Below are 24,846 nucleotides of genomic sequence, written 5' to 3'. Positions count from 1 at the left end.
AGATTTCTCTCCATCCTTTCCAATCCATTTGTCCAACTAATGCTTGTTGATGGGGATGAGCAGGCTTGGGGTTGGGGGGGTGGTAGTGGATAGAATGGTAAAGACTAGCTGATGGATTTAGTGCACTCTTTCTTTTACCACTTTTCCCCCTCTCCATTTACTGCCTGTTCTCTGTCACCACTTAGAGATCCTTTACCAATTTGTATAAAGTGAGAATCGGAGATAATGGTCAGCGTTATAGGCAGTGCTGATATCTTAAGTAGTTACGAAGAGGAAATGGTAGGGAAATGTCTAGCAGTGGTGAGAAGAGGTGTTTGTAGTGTCAGCCATTTATAGCTAAGGGACAGTCTTTTAGATTTGAGTTTATATAAATGGCAACATGCTTGCAGATATAGGTGTTTTCTGCCTTTGCTATCCAGAACTTTAAAAGTAACACCACCGTGTAAGCCAGAAATATTTTAAATGTATCGTAAGAGTTACAGACAGCTTTTTAATGGTAGTTTTGCTTTCCAAACAGGGACTTCATTGTTTAATCCAATGTGCCTGATGAGTACATATCTAGTTGAGAACTGAAGTAGAGCCTAGTGTATTTTCAGTTGTCTTTGTTTTTTTTTTTTTTTTTTTCCCGTAATCCTAGTCACATAATCCTGTTCTTAAAATGATTATTATGCTTGGCATCTATTTTTCCAAATTTAAAGTATTCATGTAAAAATTCTGAGAAAATATAAAGGCTGCAGTTGTTAGAAATAAAAGTGTGATTTCCATTCCATTTAGTTTTGATTTTTTAACCCATCTGTGAATGTCTTTAGTAAATTTCATCAGTTTATTCACTCTGAATTTACTTATTCTGAGTGCCAGAACAAGTTAAACCAGTTCATCACACAAACCCATGCAGCTTATAAGTTAAAATAAAAATGCGTAATAACCTGTTAACAGTGATAGTCTCAAGGTCATGGGATTATGGGTGATCTTTATTGTAGTTTCTTCTATTAAAATCAATGTTAGTAATAGCAATGATGGTATTATAAAAGCAGTTAAAACAGATTACTGATACTGAAGCACAAAAGGAGAACACAGGATATGTTGGTTCTGTAGACTAAGTCCAGAAAAAAATATGTTTCAGAGATAAACAGTTGTGAGCAGTATATTAAGAGGCAACTACTAAATAGTCTAGTTGAGATGTTTAATTCTTATTGATTACTCAAATTATTCATAGTTTGAGACAAAGGGTGAGCAAGAATAGCAGTTTAGGATAGGCTGAAAAATACGTTTGTGACTGTTACTCTTTAGCAAACACCTCAAACAAAAGAATCGGCAGGGAGGGAAAAAACTGTTGAATTAGAAATAATTTTAAACTAATACCAAAAGGTCTAAAAATGAAAGAATTAATGTAATGTTAGTGTTTTTCCTGAAATAAAGTTTTGAAATTGTTTTTAAAACTAGGATAACAAACTTTTTAATTGAAATTTCCTAATTTTTTTTCCTTATGGCCTTCAACACTACTTCAAAATATTAACCAACTCCATGACCCCAGGAAACTTAAAACAGGTTTTCTTTTTTTTTTAGTTTTTTTAAAGTGAGGTTTTACTCTGTTTTCTTTACATTTTTTTTGAAGTCACGCTCATTCTGATATAGAATCGGATATAGAAAGGGCTGCTTTGTGATGGATTCTGTATTTATTCAGCAAAGTAAGTAAGGTGAAGGCTATCCACAGAAGGGCTTTGTTAACTGCATAAGGAGAGTTGGAACTGCCATTCTAGCAGGGAGAAAAAGTGAAGGGTTTAATAATGAGTAACACTAAAAGAGAACATTGACTAATAAACAGTCATCTCAGTGAGAGGCACATAGTGTATTAGCTATTTGATTTTGTTATTTTTAGTCATCTTTGTAGTAAGGTGTTTTTTTAGGTTTTGTTTTTTTAACATTTCAAAAGGTATAGTAAAAATTAAGTAGATCCTCTTGATTGGTGTAGATCCTTTTGACCGTTTTGTGGGGGAACAACAATAACAAATGTAGTGGATCTTGGTTCCACATCATTATCATCTGTGGAACTTTGTGGAACATAGGCATATGTATTTAAAAGGTCCACAGGTTATATAAGGGACAGAGGAGTTAAGGAACACTGAGCTGAAGTACTAGAGATTAGAGTAAGAAGGAACCTGGAAGAAAGGAGATCACTTGGGAGACCTTAACACTAATCTGATTTAGAGTTAATGATAGTATCAATAACAACAGTGATCATGAAAATAGAGAAAGATACACCAAAGACTTTTTGAAGGTCAGGGTGAGTAGTTTCAGTGAAAGTAAGGGGGAAGAGTCAGGGATGATGTCAAGGTTTGTTGTCTGGGAAAATATAAGTACCCATTTTCGTCCATTTTGGAAACGTGTGTGTTGGGATGGGAGCAGGGAGAACAGAGTAAACAGACAGGTTGGTTTGTCATAGGGATAGTGTAATTGTTTAGTTTGGAATATATCTTTTGGAAGTGTAGGATTGGAAGCCGTGTCTGTGGAAGTTGAAGTTTGAGGCCAAATGAACTGCCCTGTATTGTGATGATAATGTATAATTGAGTACAGCTTCTTGGAAAACACCCGTAGTGTCCAGTTTTACATTAGTGCCCCTCTTTCTGTCTTATGCTCCCATACCGCAATTGTGCTTGCCTTTATTATATTTATCACTTACCAGTTCATTTACCTGTCTTTCCCCCTAAATTTAGTTTCTTGAGTAGGACTCTGCCTTTTGTTTTTATATCCCTAGTATATAGCATCACGCCTTATAAATTTAAGACACACAAAAAAAGAAAGAAGCTAATACAAATATTTCCAGATAGTTGAGGTTAATCTTTTTATATTCATTCGTATTTTTAAATTATACATTTTGGGTACAGTTTTTCTGTAAAGAATTTATGGTCATGGCTTCTTATATTGAATAGTTAGATTAATTTTAGTCTTAAAAATGGTTGAAATTATCAATATAAACATCATACTGTTTTTCTATAAATAAAACAGTAAATAGTGGAGAATGTAGATATTGCAAAGTGCCTTGTCCTTAACATTTGGTACATGTTTGTTGAATCATCTTGCCTTATTTTACTGTATAGTATGAATTTCTTTTCTTTCTTATCTGTACTCCTCTTTCCCTACCCATTGGTTCCTACATACCAGTGTTAGCCAAAGATTTAAAAAAAAAAAAAAGAAGTTTTGTCCACAAAAAAATGAGAACTAATAAGGATATTGAATTGTGTGTCTTTGTGTGTTAGTATTAGAAGATGGTAATAATTTTGTGTAAGAGTGTATATTTACCTATATTTATATACTGTAATTTCAGATATAAAAATTTTACAGCCCCAATATCAATCTCCTAAATTTTGGGAGTGAAATTTGTACTAGTTGCAAAATGCAAACGTCTGAGAACCACTGATATAAACTGTACTAATTTACTGTGCTCTAGGTGTACGTATATTGATGCCCATTGCAAGGGTTATTTTAGAATAGATGGCTATCACCATGCCTTTAGTGGGGCATCTGAATATCCCCTTCTCTCATTTATAAAGAAATTTCTCTACGTAATATAGAAATTCTTAGTCCCATTTATACAGAAATTAATTCTCAGAAGATTGTTCATAAGTCCTTTGTTTACACTAAGCAAGTGATCTCTGTGGTTGTAAACGTATCAGTAAAGTTGTTTCATAAGGGAATAACAGATGTTGGTGCCATTGATTCTGACTTTTCTTAATTCTTTCCATCTCATGTATAGGATATATTCAGAGTTTTACATTTTGAATTTACTATTTTTATCATAAACATGTTTATAAAAAGAGAATGCTCCAAACACAAGATAGGCTAAAGATAGGCTAAGTTGTGTTTGTACATACTGAATTTCATCCATGCAGTATTTTGTTTTTTAATTAAATTGGACTCTTCAGGATGCCCCAAGCCTCACTGATCTGTATATTATTTCAAGAGACATTTGAGTTTACAATCTTACCATAGACCTGTGGTTTTGAGCCATCACTGCACAGTGGCTTCATCTGGGGGGCATTAAAATAAATAACCAGTTCCCACTCCTGATCAATTAAATGAAACTTCTGGGTGATTCCAGTGTGCAGCCAAAGTTGAAACCATTGCCAGAAATCTAACAATTAATGCAGTTGCAGAGACTAAATAACTGCATTTGACTGACAAAAGACCATTTGTTTGTGGCAAGTAGAGTCAGTGTACTTTGTTCTGGTGCACAGCTTTGTTTCTATCTGTGAATGTTCATAAATTAAAAGCTTGTAAAGAGAAGCAAGGTGGTATGGTGGTTAGAAGCATGGACTTTGGCAGTTGACTGCTAAATTTGATGTGTACCCTTGAGAAGTTTACTTAATCTCTCTGTGCTTCACTTTCCTTATCTGTAAAGTAAAATATCTGCCTCAATGGGTTGGTATTAGAATTAAATGAGTTCATATTTGTGAAGTACTTGAAACAGTATTTGCAACATAGGAAGCATTAAATTTGTTAAATACGTGGTTTAAGAAATAATAGAGGTATATCATTAGCTATACTGCCTGGTTGCATTTAAGGCTTATAACATTGAAGATTGGCTGCTTCCTGGAATTTCTCCCGAGACTGCTCTGTAGTCTCTGTCTTCTTCAGTATTAGAATGGCTGTAACAGTTTTTTTTGCCCCCACCCCACCCCCGGCCTTTGCTTCTTATGTCTGTTTTTATAAGAAAGGTCTGACCTTCATAGTACATTGCAATATTGGGTTTTTTCCCTCTTGAGAGAAATGACTAGTCACGGCATGTTAAGTATAAGATGCAGGTTTTCAGGTGTTCCTGTGTTTGAATCAGGAGCTGCTTGTACACCACACACCTTGGATGTTTTGTTTCCCTTTAGGTGTGTCACTGTATCAGGTACACAGGGATGCTGAGAAGCCTGGTTTAACTGTATTTGTGAGATGGTCTGGTCCTGAACACTTTGTTTTAATGCCATAGAATGGCTGGTGAACTTGTTTCCACTTGGTCATGAGTTTATCTGCTTACCTCATATTAGAGGAAATGATCTTTAAAGGTTCTTGAAATGTGAATTTGATAATGTGGTCATCTATAGGTAATGTATCTTACTGCCCATATTTGATAATATACCTAAGTAAAAATTAAGTAAATTTTTAGTTATGAATTTCTACAAGTTCAAGATTTGTGATACTCAAAGTAAATCAGTTTTCGTTTTTTTTAGAGAAGTTGATGACCCTCAAATTTAATGAAATACAATTTTTTTTATTTTGTAACTTTTACTGTGCTCATGGCACATAATTTTTTTAAATAAAATTTATGGAGGTATAATTTATGTACAATAAACTGAACCCATTTAAAGTATATAATTCAATGGGTTTTGACAGCTGTATACACATGTGAAGCATTACTACATTCAAGATACAGAACATTTCTATTATTTCCCAGACTTCCTCATGCTCCTTTGTGGTCACTCTTCTCTCACTCTGTCCACTGATCCTTTCTCACTATAAATTTGTCCTCTTTTTTTTAGTGTTTTGTGAATATGGAATCATGTGATTTTTTTTGTATTGTATACCATGTAAGAACCACAGTAGTGCAGTGTTGATCTTTGGTATCATGACTCACAAGGGTAAATAACTAAGAATAATGACATGCTATTCTTATCTAAAATTGGCCTCAGATTTACACTTAACAAAATTTCTTATCTTCTGTGCTTTATCTTTTTAAAGTGAGAACTATGAGTTATTGAGAAAATAATATTATTTCTAACATACTTATAAACATCAGATGGTCCTGGCGTGTAAAAATGCATGCACTTTAGCACTATCATTTTTTTTTCACATAAAAACAGCTCATCTATTTAAATAGTGTTGTTACCAATAATTTCTCCTTAAGCATATAGCTTTTCCTAAAAGATATACGTACTGCTGGTTTTTTTTTTCTCTTTCAGTAGAAAATGCCATTTGAATTTTGTTTTTTCAGATTTTTATTTAGATATATGTGTTGTTATCAACAAACTTAATGGATACGACTGCACTTCCAGGTGCAGGTTTTTCTTTTGACAGTAACATAAAGTAAAAAACATATATATCAAAATAAAATAGTGGAGCTTCCAGAAAATTGACTTTGAATCATTGTTTTTCTAAGCCTCTTGTAACTCTTATTTTGAGAACACTATTTTGAAGTATTCAAATTTTACTTCTTTTTCATCACTATTATCCATTGACAGTTGTTTTCAACTGTAGTTTGAATTTTACTCTAGCACCAAATTTAATTTATAATTTTGGTGTTTGTGTATTTTTTGAGCATAGCAAAAATGTAAAACATTTCTTACGCCATTAATGGGGCACTGTGACTGACTCCTATAGCTTATATAAGTTATGAATCAAAGTAGTCTTTGCCTTTCAATTTGTACTTTCTAATGGGAAAATTACCATTTTATGGTTTTAATAGACAATATACAGGAACAAGTGACAAAGTACTATATGGATTGCAGATACATATAGGTAGGAATTGTAAGATGATCAAGTAAGAAGCAGATAAACCCTTTTGAATATGTGAATCAATTATGGTTTGAAGGAAAGAAATTTGCTTATAACAGATGGCAGGAGAGAGGTTAATTCAAAAAGGAAGAATAGTATCAACTTCAATAGGGGATTCCATTGGTTCACTTGTGTTTGGACCTGTTCTTGAGGTTATTTAGAAGAGCAAAGATGAATAACTCCTTAACTCCATTATACTTGGTTCTTAAGAGACAGTTGCACTCAAAGTAATAATATCTTAAACTAATCACAAAATTATTAAAAATGGAACTTTCTTTTTTTCCTTACATCTTGATGACTTACTTATTTTATAACTGGCGTTTTGTATCTTTTGACCCCTTTCACCCATTTCTCCCACACCCCACCCCACACTCCTAGCGACCACCAGTCTGCTCTCTATATCTATGAGCTTGTTTTTTGTTTTTGTTTTAGATTCCATGGAACTCTGTCTTTTGAATTAATGAATTAATGTGCTGGTAATTTTTTCCTACTTAGTTGTTACTGTCTTTTCGTAGGAAGTAGTAGCTCATATTTTTCTCTTTTAGTTGTCACATAAAATGTTTGTAGAGGTGAATTTAGTCAATAATTATGATATTGTCTATATATTAGGACCAGTCTTCAAAATAACTTGGTTCATTGATTTCTGTTATTGAACTTAGTTTGACAACTTAATTGGCATCAGTTCTGTTTTAAATTATTAATTAGTTTTTTTAAATTACTGTTTTAAAAATTTAAATATAAGAATATAATAAATAGGGGCGCCTGGGTGGCTCAGTCGTTGAGCGTCTGCCTTCGGCTCAGGGCGTGACCCCGGGGTCCTGGGATCAAGCCCCACATCAGGCTCCTCCGCTGGGAGCCTACTTCTTCCTCTCCCACTCCCCCTGCTTGTGTTCCTTCTCTCACTGGCTGTCTCTCTCTCTGTCAAATAAGTAAATAAAATCTTTAAAAAAAAAAAAAAAATATATATATATATAATAAATAGAAGTCATGTTAACTTAGTTCTAGAATCTTACTCCGCAAATTGATGACTTTATCTTTTAGACTAAGCAGAGCTTTAACTTGATCTTTAAAACTATGTATTTGAACAAATGATTACTGATTTCTTCTCTGTATTTATTATTTTAGTTTGACTATAAAATGTTCACTATTAATTTCAAGTTAGGCTGGAGGGCATATATTTTTTATTGTGCTTTCTAAAAATAATTTTTGAATTCTCTGTATTTGGGCAAAATGAAATGTATGTATTGGAGATTTACCTCCCCCCCTTCCTCTTCTTTCTTTCTCTTTCTCTCTTTTTTTAAAAGATACATTCAGACTTTTAGAGGATGTGTATAAGAAGTGGGCAAGAAAATAGATATTGATTACAATGATTTTGAGTCATCACATGCCAATATCATTGTAAAATCATTATCTGACTAATTACTAAATACTTAAGCATTTCTGGTTCTGTTGACTAGATCTTTGATGCAGGTCTCAGGAAGTTCTTAGTTCCTGATTTGCTCTTTGGTAATGAAAAAGTATTAAGTAAGACAATTTTTTAAATGTTGGTTGACCTAATTACTAAATGATAACTAAAAATTCTTAGAATCAAGTTTTAACATATTTTTTGTGAATGCATTTTGACCAAGTTAGCAGAAGGATTTTGATTATGTATACTGGGCACTGTTCAACCTTAACTGGTTTTGGCTTTTAGAACCCAAATCATAAATTATTTTGAAAATACTTTGCTTAAAGGATAAATACCACTACTTTGAATACTGTAAAAACAGAGAATGGAAAAAAAAAACCTGAATTTGCCCATTCTATTTTTGTTTATTAACTTTATTTAAAAAATAATAAGCTTTCCAAGGGTATTCTAGAAAGTGGAATTTTTTCATAACTGGAGGCTGTGTTTTTGGTTCACCTTTGTAATCACCATTTAACATAGTGTATTCTTAGCAGACAGGGTTTGATACATTCTTGTTGTATATAATTTAAAAATTCAGAGTCCAGGTTGCCTTACATAGGACATAGGAAACAGAGGTTCATATCTTAGAGCATCCAACACATTTTATGACATATCTTCTTCCCTTTCTTTGATGTCAGTGAGAGTTCATTAACTTTGTTATTCTAGGTAGCGTTTGACATAGAGTATTTTTTTTTTCCAGCAAATCCACTGAAAGAATGAAAAATACAATTGCATTGTTTAGGCTCGATTATATATAAGTGTACTACACTTTACTAATCACACATTGGTTTCAGTATCAGCATACTTGGAGAGAATTTGGAGACTTAAATGTTAGCAAAGACATTAAGTTGGAAGTTTTCTGCAAACAGTTTGAATTAAATAGGCTTTACAGACAAAATTTGGATCCTTTTCTCAAAACTTCAGTGGAGCAGATAGTAAGCTTTAAAACTCTACAAGAAATTGATAGTATGTACACAGACTTTGTTGAATGTGAAAAACCGTAGGTCTTAAAAGCTGAAGGGCAGTAGGTTTCTGTATATACAGTTGTCTTTGTATAATTACAGTTGCCTTTGCAACTCCAGTTAATTCAAGAGTAAATTGAATTTCACAGTATACAGTGATATAGAGTTTTAGTAGATGCGTTTGGTGCCCCCACATAACTTACCCTTGGTCTTCAGCTGTGGTGGACAAACACTGTGAGCTCAGAGGCACCCAGGCCTAACAAAGTCACACTTTAAATGAGTACTGCTTTCTTTTCTGCTTTCCACTATTCTTCAACACTGCTGGAGCCCACTAAGGATGTTCCCTTATTCAATGTCTAAGTGCAAACTAGAAGTACAGGTTCTCAACAACTCTCAGTTAATTGGGGGTTGTAGCTGATACATAAAATGTCCCAGCCTCCTGTCTTTTAGGTGCTCAATTCCAGAGGCATTTGTATGCTTCTCTTGCCCACAGCAGCAAACTCAATAGTGCACCTTTGTATTAGCATTTTTTCCTGCCTTGGCTTATTCTCCCCACTCCTTCACTCCTATTTCCTAGGATTCTGTCCTAAATAAACTACTTATACCCAGTTCTTTGTCTTAGTTGTATCTTCTGTAGAATCTAAGCTAAAAAGTCTTACGGAAAGGAAATCTGTTTAATTTTGTTAAACATAGCTTTTCCCAAATATATTTGGCCATACAGCTTTTGTTTGAATGATTCTTATTACCAACAAATGTAGTAATTTTACGTTTTTATTTTACATATTATATAGGACAGTGAAACTTAGAAGTTCAAACAAAAGGCCTTTTAGAATTGAAGACATCCATCTTAATAAAAGATAAAGCACCTTTAAAATGGTACTATACCTTAATGAACCATTTGATATCAAGTCTGATGAATAGTCAGGAAGAGTGTTAGGAACCGTCATAGGTTTATTAATGTATCATTAATCAAAATATTTTTTTCAAAGACTTTACTTCCTGTAGTTCTATTTAGAGAGTTGGTAAATAACTACATCTGAAAGATGTTGCTAAAACTGAGGAGTTTTTCTTTGAGAATTTAGGAAATATGTTTGCCTGCTTGTTTTAGTGGACGGTTATTGCAGTCCACTATATAACAAATTGAGAGCTTTGTCATGACACAGATATTACTGGTTAATGAAAATATTGTTGTGTAAATACATAACCCCCCAAAAGAGAACCCTTCATCCGTTTTGGGTTTACAGTCGGTATTCAGGCCAAGATTGAGACTGTGATATATACTCATTTTAACACTGTGTGAGGTCATGTATGTACCTTTATTGCTCTTTCTTAATTTTTATTTATTTATTTATTTATTTATTTATTTGACAGAGATAGAGACAGCCAGCGAGAGAGGGAACACAAGCAGGGGGAGTGGGAGAGGAAGAAGCAGGCCCATAGCGGAGGAGCCTGATGTGGGGCTCGATCCCACAACGCTGGGATCACGCCCTGAGCCGAAGGCAGGCGCTTAACCGCTGTGCCACCCAGGCGCCCCTGCTCTTTCTTAATTTAGTCAGACTAAAGGGCTAGTATTTTTCAGCTCAGTCTTTATTGGACTCTGTGCTTACAATAATAAGGTTTTTCAAATTTTGAATAAGTAGGTCTTGATACATTTGAACTGTTGGAATTATTTTTCTATGTTTAAAAAAAAAAAAAACACACCTCTTAAATGCTAGAATCTAATAGTCTCACCTGGGGAGAGAATTTGAGTATAATTGTTTATCATCTTCAAATTTGACTGTCTTATGTTTTTAAGTTTATTCTGTCACCAGACAGTTGCCTACATTTGAACATAAGGCAAGAAAACCAATTTTATGACTAAGGACGTTGAGTGAAGCTACCATGATAATTTTTGTTTACCCTTTTTTCAATTCTTTTACCCTTACAATTCTGTTAATGTCATTTATTTGGCCATAGCATTCTCATTCCATTCTTTATTAGAACGCACATTGCTCTTTCAGATTTCATAGTAAAAGTGGTGACTGATTCAGTGTTTTTATAAAGGTGATGGCCAGATAATATAGTTCTCTTATAATTTTTATTCAGAACATTTTATAAAGACTTAAAACTTTGGAGAGGCTTCCAGGGTAATTTCTCTAGCAACGTTTTTGCCCTTGGATTATAATTTTTTGAAGTACAGTATGCTGAGACCACATCCAAGTGAGTTAATAAAAATATTTAGCTTGCTTGCTAATTTATGTTGCCATCTCACCTATCAGCCCCTTTTTAATATAGGAAACTGTCTGTAGAGGTCCAAGAAAATAACAGGCAAGAAGCAGGCTTCAGTAACTTCACTCTGTGCGCAAGGTCATATTGCCCAAGGGTAGCAGGATAATTAATGCTTGAATGCCCAGCCATAATTGTTCCCTACCTGTGTGTTTTTGGTTTATAAACTGATAACTCATACTTATGTCTACTTATGTTTATTAGTTTCATTCAGCTTCACAAATCCATCTGTTTAAAATGGTGAAATTTATTTGATTATCAAATTGTCATAGTTAAAATGCATCATTTATATAAAGGAGCTTTTAAAATTAAAAAGCTTAAGCTTCATGAAATTTGATTTCATGATTTTGCTTTTCTCATTTTTAAGTAATTTTAGGTTATGCAGAAATAAACTTTTAAAAGCCTGAGACATTTTTAAGTGAAGTTAACATAATTCATTTTTTTCCCTTGTTTTTAGTGGGAGATTTTGATAAGATCTGGCGAGAACATTGTGAGGATGAGGAAACACTTTGTGAATATGCTGTTGCAATGAAAAATTTGGCAGATAACCATTGGGCAAAAACTTGTGAGGGCGAAGGTCGTATTGAATGGTGTTGTAGGTGAGTGTTTTTATGAACTAACATTTTTGGTTTCTAATGTATTGTTTAAACTCTTAAATCCAAGTAATGCTTTGTGTAATTCACTGTACCAAAATAGGACTGTTTTAAAACAGATTATGTCTTTTAAATAACTTCTCCCCCTTGCCTCACTTTCCCTAGGTTTATATCATTCATCTCTTATTAATCAAAATGTTTTTCTTGGACATAACTTTAAATTTTGTTTCAGCTTTTTAAAAGTATAACTTTAAAAATAAATAAAAGTATAGCTTTTAATGCATTTAATATACTTAAATACCAATGCATTTAAAATATGAGTTTTAACACTTAACTCTTCATTAATAAATTATAGTATAGAAATTTCTTTTCGTAATTATCCTTATTTGGATTTCAAGTAAAAGTGAATATGTTTCTATAATTTAAAATTTGAAAACATCTCAAAAGTGTTAAAATCCTGAATTTTGGATGTTTAACTGAGATTATTGCAGCATTTAAATTTATTTTGGATAATGTTTATATTATAGTATAAATTCATAGTATAAATTCTAATATTTAAAATATCAGAAAATGACATACTGCTGGTCAATTCTTTCAAGGTGTAAAATGAGAAGAATGAATATGTATATTGATTGAATTTAAAAATGAATTCTCGGGGGTATCTGGGTGGCTCAGTCCCTTAAGCAACTGACTTTTGTATGGCTTAGGCGGTGACCTCGTGGTTGTGAGATAGAGCCCAGGGCATGGAGTCGGCTTAGGATTCTCTCTCTCCTTCTCCCTCTGCCCCTCCTCTCTCTCTCATTCTCTCTTCCTCTAAAAAAAAAAAAGTAAATAAAAAATTAATAAAAATGAATTTCCAGAGAACAAAGTATTATCTTTCTGTGTGGACAATAAATTTATGATAACTTCTGGTTTATATTTCATTGTAGTTATTTTATCTAAAATTTCTGTTTTAATATCATTCAAAAGTTATGTAATGCATATTTTACTCATTCAACAAATAATCCAGAGGTTATTTAGTTATTTTATTCATTTAATAAATAATTTTTAATGATTGTCTACTGTGTACTAGTCAAATCATAGGCACTGGGAGTACAGTAATCAACCAAACAAAATCCTTGCTCTCTTGGAGCTTACATGCTAGTGGGGGTAGAAGCAAGAAACAATATAAAAGTTAAATATATGCTAGGTCAGATATAGAAAGTGCCCTGAGAAAAATGAAGCAAGGAAAAATAAAACAATTTTAAGTAGGGTAGATGGGGTAGGCCTCACTGAATTGATATGTGTAAAAAAACAGGAGAGAAGTGAGAGAAGAAGCCTAAGAAGTCCAAAGGCCTTGAGGTACAGACTATGCTGGGATATTTCTGAAACAGTAAGGAAACCAGTGTGGCTACAGCAAAATGTGAGGGAAAGAAGAGTGATAGAGAATAAGATAATGAACAGCTAGATTTTGTAGGGTCTTGGAAACCATTGTAAAGACATTGGCTTTTATTCTGTGTGAATGAGTCATTGGATGTTTTAAGAAGAAGATTAACAGGATTTTATTAACCTTTTATAATGTGTCAAGAATTCTTAAGAATTAATTGCTGTGTTAAGATAGACTATAGGAAGGGGAGGTTGTAAGTAAGGAAACCAGTTAGGAAGCTAATGTAATAATTGAGGTATAAAGTTACAGGGAAACAATTTTTTTGGAGATTGAGAAAGTGAATGGACAGAATATTAGTATAATAAGATTAATGCTCAAATGAGTGTAATGACTAGAGAGGGGAAGGGAAATGATGGTATGTATATTGTGATTATAATGATATGTAAATATGAGTTAGATGAGAGGGAGTGAAAAGGTGGTATCACCCACCAAAGAATTGTGGACCCCAAGAATTGTGGAGTTGGAGAACTAAAGAAAGGAGCCAGAATAGTAGGAAATAGGATGCTTGGAATTAAAATGTTTGGTGTTTTTTGTTTGGTTCTAGAGAGAAAATGGTATAAATCTGACTTACACAAGATATACATTTTCTCCTTCAAGCTAGGAAACGCAAAATGAGATATACTACTGAACCGAATATTTCTCTTAAAACACAGAGTAATAATGTAATCCAGTCAGGAAATCAGCACATCACTATTTAAGACCACCATTCTTGGCTTTTACTAACACTGCTTTAAAATCAGTATTCACATACACCAGGCAAGCTCTCAGACTTTATTTCTTAAATAGACTTTGATAGGTTGCATTCTCCTAGGAGCATTTGCTTGTATCTTCCTTGAATAATGACTCTGCATCACACTTCACTCTTTTTTCCTTAGATTTGTGGTTTTTATCAATAGTTATTGCATCTACATGTGTCCTGAAAGAGGTCGTTTTTAGGTCAAACTGCTGAAAAGGAACATTCATAAGAATTTAGGTCAAACTGCTGAAAAAGAGCAGTAGCAAAATATTGTAAACTAATCTTACTATGGGAAGTAATCCATGAGGAGTTTTATAATGTCTTAAAACTAGCTTGAGGGAAAAGGCTTCAAAACAATATTGAATTTTGAAATTTGATTTATATATAATTTTAACTTGTGTTATATATAATTCCTTTCTCTGTTGATAATTCTAAGAAAGCAGTGGTAATTTAAAAGCTAAAGTGGGCTTTAAAAAGGGTTTGACAGAACTTCTTTCCAGTTAATTATACTTAAAACTTTATAGAAATTTGGTTTTTGAGATAAGGCTTACTGACATTACCCTTCTAAGATTTTATTGGCTGTTTAGCTTGAAGAATTCTACATATGATTTCCTTCAAAAAATAATAAAATTTGATTTATAGTATGAAATACTAAAAACTAGAAACAAAACACAACACAAAGGTATAGTCGTATGTTTAATAAAAGAATTTGCTTTTTCTAAGTCTTTGTACATACAGAGAAACACATTGTTTCCTGAACCATTTGCAAGTAAATTGCAGATAGCATCACATTTCATCCCCACACATCTCCTAAGAATAAGGACATTCTTGTGCATAACCACAGTACCATCATCATGTTAAGATAATTAACAGTAATTTCCTCATTTCCTAAAATTTTTTTTCAAAAATTCAGGTTTTTTTTTATTGTCCCCAAAGTGTCCTTATAATTTCTTTTTCTAAATCCAGTCAGGGCTCATGCATGGCATTTGGTGGTTACATTTCTTTAGGTTCTTTTTTTTTTTTTTTTTTAAGATTTTATTTATTTATTTGACAGAGACAGAGACAGCCAGCGTGAGAGGGAACACAAGCAGGGGGAGTGGGAGAGGAAGAAGCAGGCTCATAGCAGAGGAGCCTGATGTGGGGCTCGATCCCATAACGCCGGGATCACGCCCTGAGCCGAAGGCAGACGCTCAACCGCTGTGCCACCCAGGCGCCCCACATTTCTTTAGGTTCTTGTTTTTGTTTTCCATAACATTGAGTTTTTAGAGCAATGTCAGTTTATTTGTAAAATATCCCACATTCTCTGTTTTGTGGTTCTTGATTTCAAGATGGTTGATAGTCCTGTTCAAAATATCTGTATATCCTTCCTGATTTTTTTTTCTTTTGTCTTCTTGTTCCTTCAGTTACCAAGAGAGATATTTTCAAGATACCATTTTTTCTCAATTTTTATATAAATTTTTAGCTTATCTTTCAGAGATTTAAATTTTCTTTTGAAGTTCTATTCAGTTAACCTTTTCCTGAATTAAAAAGAATTACAATAATTATTTTAAAGTCCTTGTCTGCTTATTCCAATACATGTTTTATCTAGATCTGCTTCTTTTGGCTGTTTTTTCTTTTGGTTATTATGGATCATTTTCCTGCTTCGTTATGTCTGATAATTTTTAAAAAATATATATATACTAACATTGTGTTTAGAAGAGACTGGCATAAATACTAGTTTTCCCTAGAGAGGCCATGCTTTTTTTTCCCCCCTCTTTGACAAGCTGCTGGGATGAGAGACTGACACTTTGATCCATCAGGGGTTAAACTGAGTTGAAGCTGGATTTCATAGTTTCATTTCACCTCTGGCTTCAAATGCTTTGAGGGTGAGTCCTGTTTTATGTATATTACAGGCACATTCCTCTAGCAAGACTCTGGGACCTTAGCCTACAGAAGAGTGCAAAGAATTTTCTCTGCTTTTTAGTCCCACTCCATGCCTCTAGTGCTGCCCCACTGCCTTTTTCATATTCGAAAATCAAGACCTATGGGGGCGGGGAGGATGCAGGAATAGAACAGGGAGAACAACCTCTGCATTTGGGTTTCTTAAAGATTCCAGACAGCCACACCATTCTAAGCAACCATTAAAACTCTGCTGGTTTCCCTTTAATCAAACAAAATCCCTCTACTATGGAAGAATTGATCCTTTGCTGCCCATGTACCTTTTCAACAAACGTACAAAGTGCCTGTGATCTCTTCTCATCTAGGCCTTTCTTCAGTTCCTTTAGACCTTTTGTGTCTTCAGCTCTCTTGATTTCTTTTTAATACATTGTTTTTTAGATTGTATAGTTCTTTTCCCCCCTAGTAACAGCATAACCAGGGGCCTGTTGTATTTGTCTGTATCCTAATCCAAAACTAGCTTTGTGTACTGTATTTTGGATGTATTTGATTGTTTTCTCATGGAGCCATTTAACTAACTTTTTCAATCTCTTTTATTTCTTATAACCTGAAATTTGGATCTAAAGTGTTGATTCAAGTTATATTATTTTTGCCAAAATGTTAGGTAAAACAGCACACTTCTTACTGCATTACACTAGGAGGTTCTTATGTCAGGTTATTCTACCAGTAGAAATACTAAATTTTGCCATTTGGTTTACGTGATTATTTCATTGTAACCTTATATTTTCTCTTTGCAATTAGCACGTAATATGTAGAATGACATTTGGCTTGTGGATCAGTCCTATCTCCTAACAATCTTTCAGCTAACAGGTTTATTTCTGTTTATTAAATAAACTGTTTCATTTGGGGTTGCAAAATGATTTTTCAAATTGTGTCATTCTTTGCATTTATTAGCTTCTATAAATAAAAGCTTTTCTTTATGAACAGGGAATGCTTACATGTTCTCCAGAAAGGCTGGGAAAAAATAAACATACATGTATACCTAATTCTTTCTGTTTAATTAGCAGTTTTTGCCATAAGTAATTGGTGTAATAGTTGGAATTGTGATGAGTAAGTTTTGGTTTTGGTTTTTTTTTTTAATTTGGGGAATATCACTGTAGCCTCTTACATTATTATTTATCCTGTCTTTCCATGAGTCTTTTTGTTTGTTTGTTTTGTTTTTGAGAGGGGAAGATGTTCAAATTATTCCATGTGTAGCTGGTGGGAGCCCCTTTGAAGCTGGCTTTTGTGTTCTGACATCACCTGTGAGCACTTTCTTACTATATAGTACAAAATGAGCCTTTACTTTTGCTGTCCAAGACTTAGAATCAAAGTGTTTCTTCACAGGGCCCCACTTCCTTTTAATGGGAAATGGCATATAGAAATTAAGATCTGGGCCCTAGATGTGCTGCTGAAGGACTTAGTTCCAAATAATATTAATACAGTTGCTTTGTCCTACAGTTCACATAAAGTGGTTTGAAAATTACAATGCCAGTTTTACTTTTAACAATAAACTGGGTGAAATTTAAAATTTCTTTGCATTTCTTTTGTCTTTAGAACATATCCCACTAAGGGTCAGGATCCTGATCCTGTGTTTAAAAGTTACTTGAGACAGTTCTTTTGTATATGGTTGTGTTCACTTTACTTTCATTTTTATAGGTTTTTCTCCCTATTTTAATTTGTGGGAATATAAAACACTTACATGGTTCAAAACTCAAAACTTTATAAAAAGTTGTATTCAGAAAAGTCTCCCACCCATTTTCTTCATTTGTTTTATCCTGGGTTTTTGTTTTTGTTTTGTTTTGTTTTCCCCCAGAATTAACCAAATTCACATACACACATATATCCACCTGTTCTTATCTATGTTCAAGTGGGACATGTTATATACTCTATCATGTACCTTTCTCTTTTACTTATACATGTATATTATATATAGAGAGAGGCTTTTGATTTCTGTATGTTTTACATCTTGTTTTACTGAATTCTCTTACTGTCGATACTGGTTTCTGATTTATTCTTTTGGGTTGTCTGGGTAAACTCATCTGTGAATATACAGAGTTTTCCTTTCTCTCTAGTTCTTTTGACTAATACTTTTTCTGTTGTCTGTTACCTAGCTGTGCCTTATTCATTTAGCAATAATTTGTGTGGTATGTCTCCATTAAAAACATTGCTGGCTTTTTGGCTGATAAATATGTATAATTTTATGGTTAGGAAGTATTCATCAATTCCTATTTTACTGAGTGTTTTTATTAGGAATAGGTGTTGCATTATGGTGAATGTCCTTTCAGCATCTGTGGAAATGAATATGAGTTTCCTCTTCAAATTTATGAATATAGGGAATTATATTAATGGATTTAAATTTGTAGGTGAAAGATTTTTTGCTTTATTTTGTTCTACTTTTATTACATTGTGATTGATTTCATCTGTGTTGTTTTTTATGTGGCTCTTACTGTGGTTTTCTTCATGACATAATACATGTATATGGTAATTTATGAATATTCCATGTGCACTTGAAAAAAGCTATACTTTCTATTAGAGAGCAAAGTTTGTTACGTAGGTAAGAAACTTTATTCTGCTCTTTCAGGCTTCTCTAATCTTGCCTAATATTCATTCACTTGATTGAGTCATGTATTAAATTTTCCTATTGTTAGTTGTGTCTATTTCTCCATGCATCTCATGGAGTTTCTGCTTTGTGAAAATGGCTGCTATGATAAATGGCACATAAATATTCATAACTATTATATCTTCTTTGGAAATTGTGGCCTTCAGCATTACAACTTTTCATTTTTTTATTCATTACCAGTCTCTTAATCAACATTTCTCAATCATCTCATGGATGAAATTCATCATCCAGTAAATACTTTAAAAATAGCTTGCAACTATGATGTTCCCTGAGTTCTTACATACCAAAAGCTGTTTTTCCATAGTTCTGTTACAAAATGCACAGCTTAGCTAGATAAAAATCCTTGACTCGCACTTTCTTTCCTTCAACTTCTGAAAATAATGTTTCTTTACTTCAGTCTTATTTTGTATCTTCTTTCCATTTTCTCCCCACCCGCTCCCCCTTCTTTTCCCTTCAGTCTGTGCTGAACTATTTGGGAGTCAATTGCAGAAATCCCAAGGCTTCCATTACTGAATACTTTAAGGTATATCATTGCACTTAGTTGAGGCACATTCTCTAGCTTTCTCGCTCTTTTTTTGTTTGAAGTTTTTATTTAAATTCTAGTTAGTTAACATATAGTGTAATATTAGTTTGCAGGAGTAGATTTAGTGATTCATCACTTAAATTTAACATGTGGTGCTCCTCACAACAGGTGCCCTCCTTAATACCTATCACCCATTTTATTTTTTTTATTTAGAGTATAGGGTTTTTTTTAAGATTTATTTATTTAAAAATTTTTTTTAAAGATTTTATTTATTTACTTGAGAGAGAGTGAGAGAGAGTACACAGAGGGAGAGGAAGAAGCTGACTCCCCGCTAAGCAGAGAGCCTGATGTGGGGCTCAATCCCAGGACCCCAAGATCATGACCTGAGCAGAAGGCAGACGCTTAACCAACTGAGCCACCCAAGCACCCCATAAAGATTTATTTATTTATTTGAGAGAGAAAGAGAGAGTGCATGAGCTGGGGAAGCAGCAGAGGGAGAGAGAATTCTGAAGCCAGCTTCCAGGGGCACTGGGCTTAATCCCAGGACCTGAGCAGAAATCAAGAGTTGGCCACTTAACGTAATGAACCACCTAGGTGTCCATTTTTTTTTAAGGCTTTATTTATTTATTTGAGAGAGTGAGCGAGCATGGGTGGGGTGAGAGACAGGAAAAGAGAAGCAGACTCCCCACTGAGCAGGGACCCCAACACCTTAACTGACTGAGCCCCCCAGGAGCCCTACCCATCACCCATTTAGTCCATCCCTACTCACCTTCCCTCCAGCAACCCTCAGTTCTCTATAGTTAAGCGAAATAAGTCAGAGAAAGACATACACCATATGATTTCACTCATATGTGGAATCTCTCTCTCTCTCTTTTTTTTCTTTTTTTGTCTTTTATGACACGGACATTTTACGAATTTTACAGTCTCTCAGTATGGATTTGTATGGTTGTTTCTTTGTGATTAAGTGAAGCATATTAGCAGGAATATCACATAGGTGATACTGTGTCCTCAGTGAGATTTGTTCTGAACTGAGGGTTTTTTTTCCCTTTCAAGTAAGCTTTATTTTTTAGTGCGGTTTTATGGTCACAGCAGTATTGAGCAGAAAATACAATTCCCATGTACACCCTGCCCCCACACATGCACAGTGTCCTCCACTATCAACATCCACCCAGAGTGGTACATTTATTGTAATTGATGAACTACACTGACATATCATTATCATCCAAAGTCCATAGTTTGTTTACATTAGGGTTTGCTTTTGGTGTTGTATATTCTGTGGGTTTTGACAAATGTGTAATGACAAGTATTCACCAGTATAGTTTGACACAGAATGGTTTCACTGCCCAAAAAATCCTCTCTGCTTTATCTGCATATCCCTTCTTTCCCCATACCTCTGACAACTATAGATGTTTTTACCCTTTCCATAGTTCTGCCTTTTCTAGAAAGTCGAAAGGTTGGAATCACAGTATATAGCCTTTTCAGATTGATATCTTTCACTTAGGCATTTAAGGTTCTTCAGTGTCTTTTCATAGCTCAATAGCACATTTCTTTTTAGCACCAAGTAATAATCCATTGTTTTGATATACCACAAGTTCTTTCTTTATTCACCTACTAAAGGACATCTTAATTGCTTCCAAGTTTTGGTAGTTATGAATAAAACTGCTGTAAACACCCATCTGCAGGTTTTTGTGGAAGTGAGTTTTCATTTTTGTGGGGCAGATATCAAGGAGTGTGACTGCTGTATTGTATGGTAAAAATATGTTTAGTTTTGTAGGAAACTGCCAAATTTATCACTTTGTATTCCCAATAGCAATGAATGAGAGTTCTTGTTGTCCCACATCTTTACCAGCAGTTGGTGGTTTTGATGTTCAGGATTTTGGCTATGCTATTAGTGTGTAGTAGTATATTGCTATTTTAATTTGCATTTCCCTAATGACATATGACCTAGAGCATCTTTTCATATGCTTATTTGCTATCCGTATATCTTCTTTGGTGATATACAATTTGTTTACTCATTTTTAAACTGGATTGATTTCTTATTAAGTTTTAAGGGTTCTTTGTGTATTTCAGATAACAGTCCTTCATCAGCAATGTCTTTGCAAGTATTTTCTCCCAGTCTGTGCCTTGTCTTATTCTCTTCTCATTTTCTTCTCATTCTTTCATTCTCTTTTGCGGAGCAGTTTTTAACTTTAATGAAGTCTAGCTTCTCAGTTCTTTCATGGATCTTGACTTTGGTGTTGTGTCAGAGAAGTCATTGCCAAACCCAGGGTCACCTAGATTTTCTCCTAGGAAATTTATAAAACCCTTTAAGAGTTTTACACTTTTGTGTTTTACTGTGATCCATTTTGAGTTAATTGTTGCGAAGGGCATAATGTCTGTGTTCAGGTTCATTTTTTAGTATGTAGTTGTCATCCCAGCACCATTTGGTGAAAAGACTGCCTTTACCCATATTGTACTGCCTTTGCTCTTTTATTAAAAATCAGTTGAGTATATTGTGTGGGTCTGTTGCTGGCTCTTTTGTTCCATGGGTCTAGTTGCCCGTTCTTTTACCAACACCACACTGTTCTGATCCCTATAACTTTATAGTAAGTTACAGGAAGTCAGATAGTGGTCAGTCCTCCAACTTTGTTCTTCTCCTTCAATATCATATTGGCTATTCTGGGTCTTTTGCCATTCCATATAAACTTTAAAATTGGTTTGTTGGTATCCACAAAATAATTTGCTGTGATTTTGATTGAGATTGTAGTGAATCTGTAAATCAATATGGGAAGAACTGACGTTGTGACCGTATCTTCTTATCCACATTCATGGAGTATCTCTCCATTATTTATTCCCTTTTGATCTCAGTTTTATTTCAAATTTGAAATGTTGTTTCATATCTGCAGTTGCTTACTTATCTGTAATTAATACTGAAATGCTAGCTTTTTCCTCTTTTATGGCTGTTTTTGGTTCTGTGTTTTTGAGAATTTTCATTCACTGAAAAGTTTTGATTATTTTTCTCTTCTCCTGTAATAGAACCTTGTCTGGTTTCTGGGTTCATTGAACATTTCTTTCATGTATTTGTCTATTATGTTGGAGTATCTGTAGATGGGTAGATAGGGTGGCTTACTTTGTTCTTTAATTCCAAAGAACCTTGCTTGATTGCTACAGATACAAAAGTATGGTTCCCTTAATAAATACTGTCCTCTTTTGGTCTGACTTAGGATTTTTTACTATGTGTAGATTATAACATCTCATTATCTTTAATTGCTTCATTTTTTCTTCCTTTATCACTAAGCCTCCAGAGATACCTCCTTTTTTCAAGGTGCCTCTTTTCTCCCCCAGAAGTAGGCTCTCCTTTTTGGTGACATACACTTTTTGTACAGTCTGTGTATGATGTCCTTTTGACCTTCCAGTGGCTAATGCTCTGGTTCACAATGTTCCAAATCTTTTCTTAAAATTTCCCCACTGAGAGTTGGACCCCTCTCTTGGATGGTATATCTTAGCTGGTGTGAATCTGTTTTTTTTTGCCACTTTTAAGACTCCATCATAAATTACCCTCTTTTATAGAGTCCTCATCTGGGTGTAGTTTGGGGGGCTCCAAAGCCAATTCAGTTGGCCTTTGATTTTTATTTTCCAATTACATGTAAAATGAAGTGCTATTTTGGGTCCTAGTTATGCCATAGGCATGAACTGTACCACTGAAAGGTCTGTATATTCTTTGAAAGATGTATAGGGAGATTGGAATTTAGATGGCTGCTATTTTATGAGGATCTGGAATTCTAGCCCTTTAAGTATTTTACTGCCCAGTTTCTGGATAACTGTGATCTTGAACCATATAAAATTGCAATTTTTGTAATTCAAGAATTCTTGAATATCAGCAATTGTATATGGTGCTACTCAATAGAAAGGTAAGCAAGCTCTTTACTCTTGTGTTTCATATCTTAGTGAAGCATTATTTGTTGTAGAGGCATTATTTTTAGTACTCATTCCAAGGTGATAAAGGCTACATTTTTTATCAGCTTTATTGAGGTTTAATTACATACAATAAAATGCACCCAATTCTAGCATACAATTCAGTGGATATGGACAGTTGTTTACACTTCTGTAACCACCACCACCACTGTTAAGAAACAGAATATTTCCATCACTTTAAAAAGCTCCATTCCACACTTTTGCAGTTAGTCCCACCCCAGGAAATCTGTTACCTGCTTTCTGTCATTACATTAGATGTTTAAAGACTACATCTTTAAATTAGCCATTGATCTGAAGCTTGCTTATCACTCCTGTGTCACCTGGTTACCCCTCCCCCATATTTGTGTTGGCCTCAGGGTGTTTTTGTGAGTCGTCCATCCCTTTTGTGCTCGGCACTTTACATTTCACATACCATATCCATCTCTGCAGGATCCATGATGCTTTTTATTTTTGGTGCCTTTACTCATGCTCTTCTCTCTGCCAGGAAAGCACTTACCTCCCAAACTAACATTCTTCCTTGCCTGATTTATTCCTACTCATATATTTAAAGTCAGCATATATTACCCATTGGGTTGTTTATCAATTGTATTTTATCTTTATCAATTGTATTTTCTTTATTGTTGTATAATTGTCTCCTTCACTAGTCTGAACTCCTTGAGGACAGCAATGACTTCTTCAGTTTGTTTTCACATCACAGAAGTGCCTGGTGCCTGGGGGCTCTCTATTCTTAATACTTAATAAATATTTGATTTATGATGAATGGATTTCAACTCCTATATGCAGGAATTAAAACTAAATCTACATAGGAAAAATTAAAGAAGTCTTTTTTTTAAAGAAGTCTTAATAGTAGTTACTAAGAAAAGCTAAAGTTGAACCGAGCAGCATCCTGTAAGTGTGAGGAGAGATGGGCATTGTTCCCTTAGACCATAGTTCTGCTTGCAGAAACCAGTTTTAAGTTAATGCTTCAATTCTTCTCTTGCTATATGTTTCTGGAAATTCAGCAAGCAGTGTCTATGGAGAAAAATAGTCTAGCTTTGTTCCAAGTATGAGCTCTATGTACTAATAATGTGTTTTAAGGGTCTAAAAATTTTTTTTTACATTCCATTCTCCTACACTTTTTAAAATAGCATTGATAATTTTATCAGTTTTCATATGTATATCTCCTATCACAGTGTAAACTCAAGGGCCAGAGCTAGGTCTCATTAGTCTTTTTTTACCTTAAGATTCCTGTCTTTAATAGCTAAGAAATATTTGAGTCAATTCTATGGTTATGTTTGTTGTCCTATTACACACCCAGGCATGGTACCCTACTGTATTCACTCTAAAATTGTATTAGATTTGAAGAAAATTGATTATAAGGTTATACCAATCAAATATTTCTGATTTTGGCTAGCAACCTGATGTTTTCTAGACTATATGAGCTTAAAATGATACATCTTCAAAAAATCTTCATTTTAATAGTGTAAGAATTGGAGCAAGCAGGAATGATCTCTCGATGGATAAGAATAATTTCCAGGTGTTATTAAAAACCACTCTTATGTTTGAAACTTTTGTTCTCTGAATGTCTACCTATATGATACAGAACCATTTTTACCTGAACTAGATTTTTATTCCCTACTCTCAGAGCAAATAAGATTAATGAGTCTTAGTATGTTGACATCCTGACTTTGTTTTCATAAACCAGCAGGGATCTAAGAAACAACTATTAGGATATCTGTCTACTGCCAGCAAAGCTGGCTCAGAGTTAACTGTAATGACTGTTCTTTTTGTATGCTGTCACTGAATAGCAGAGTTATCTAAGCTTTTCTGGAGGAACTTATGTTTTAGTTAAGAATACAGTTCAGCAAAACATATAGGCACATCTCT

The 24,846-nt window shown here is 34.0% G+C and overlaps 1 protein-coding gene across 1 annotated transcript in view; it reads left to right on the top strand.

The window, feature by feature from the left end:
* BMT2 (base methyltransferase of 25S rRNA 2 homolog) overlaps nucleotides 1–24,846 on the top strand; it is a 93,018-nt gene that overhangs the window by 3,336 nt on the left and 64,836 nt on the right. The window contains exon 2 of the mRNA XM_026509608.4: nucleotides 11,669–11,810. Within this exon, the coding sequence (XP_026365393.1) occupies nucleotides 11,669–11,810 (142 nt within the window). The remainder of the gene's footprint in view (nucleotides 1–11,668; nucleotides 11,811–24,846) is intronic.

This window comes from Ursus arctos, unplaced genomic scaffold, assembly GCF_023065955.2.
Source record: "Ursus arctos isolate Adak ecotype North America unplaced genomic scaffold, UrsArc2.0 scaffold_3, whole genome shotgun sequence".
NCBI lineage: Eukaryota > Metazoa > Chordata > Mammalia > Carnivora > Ursidae > Ursus > Ursus arctos.
Note: the sequence above shows the minus strand (reverse complement) of the source record. Positions and strands in the feature narration are given on the sequence as shown.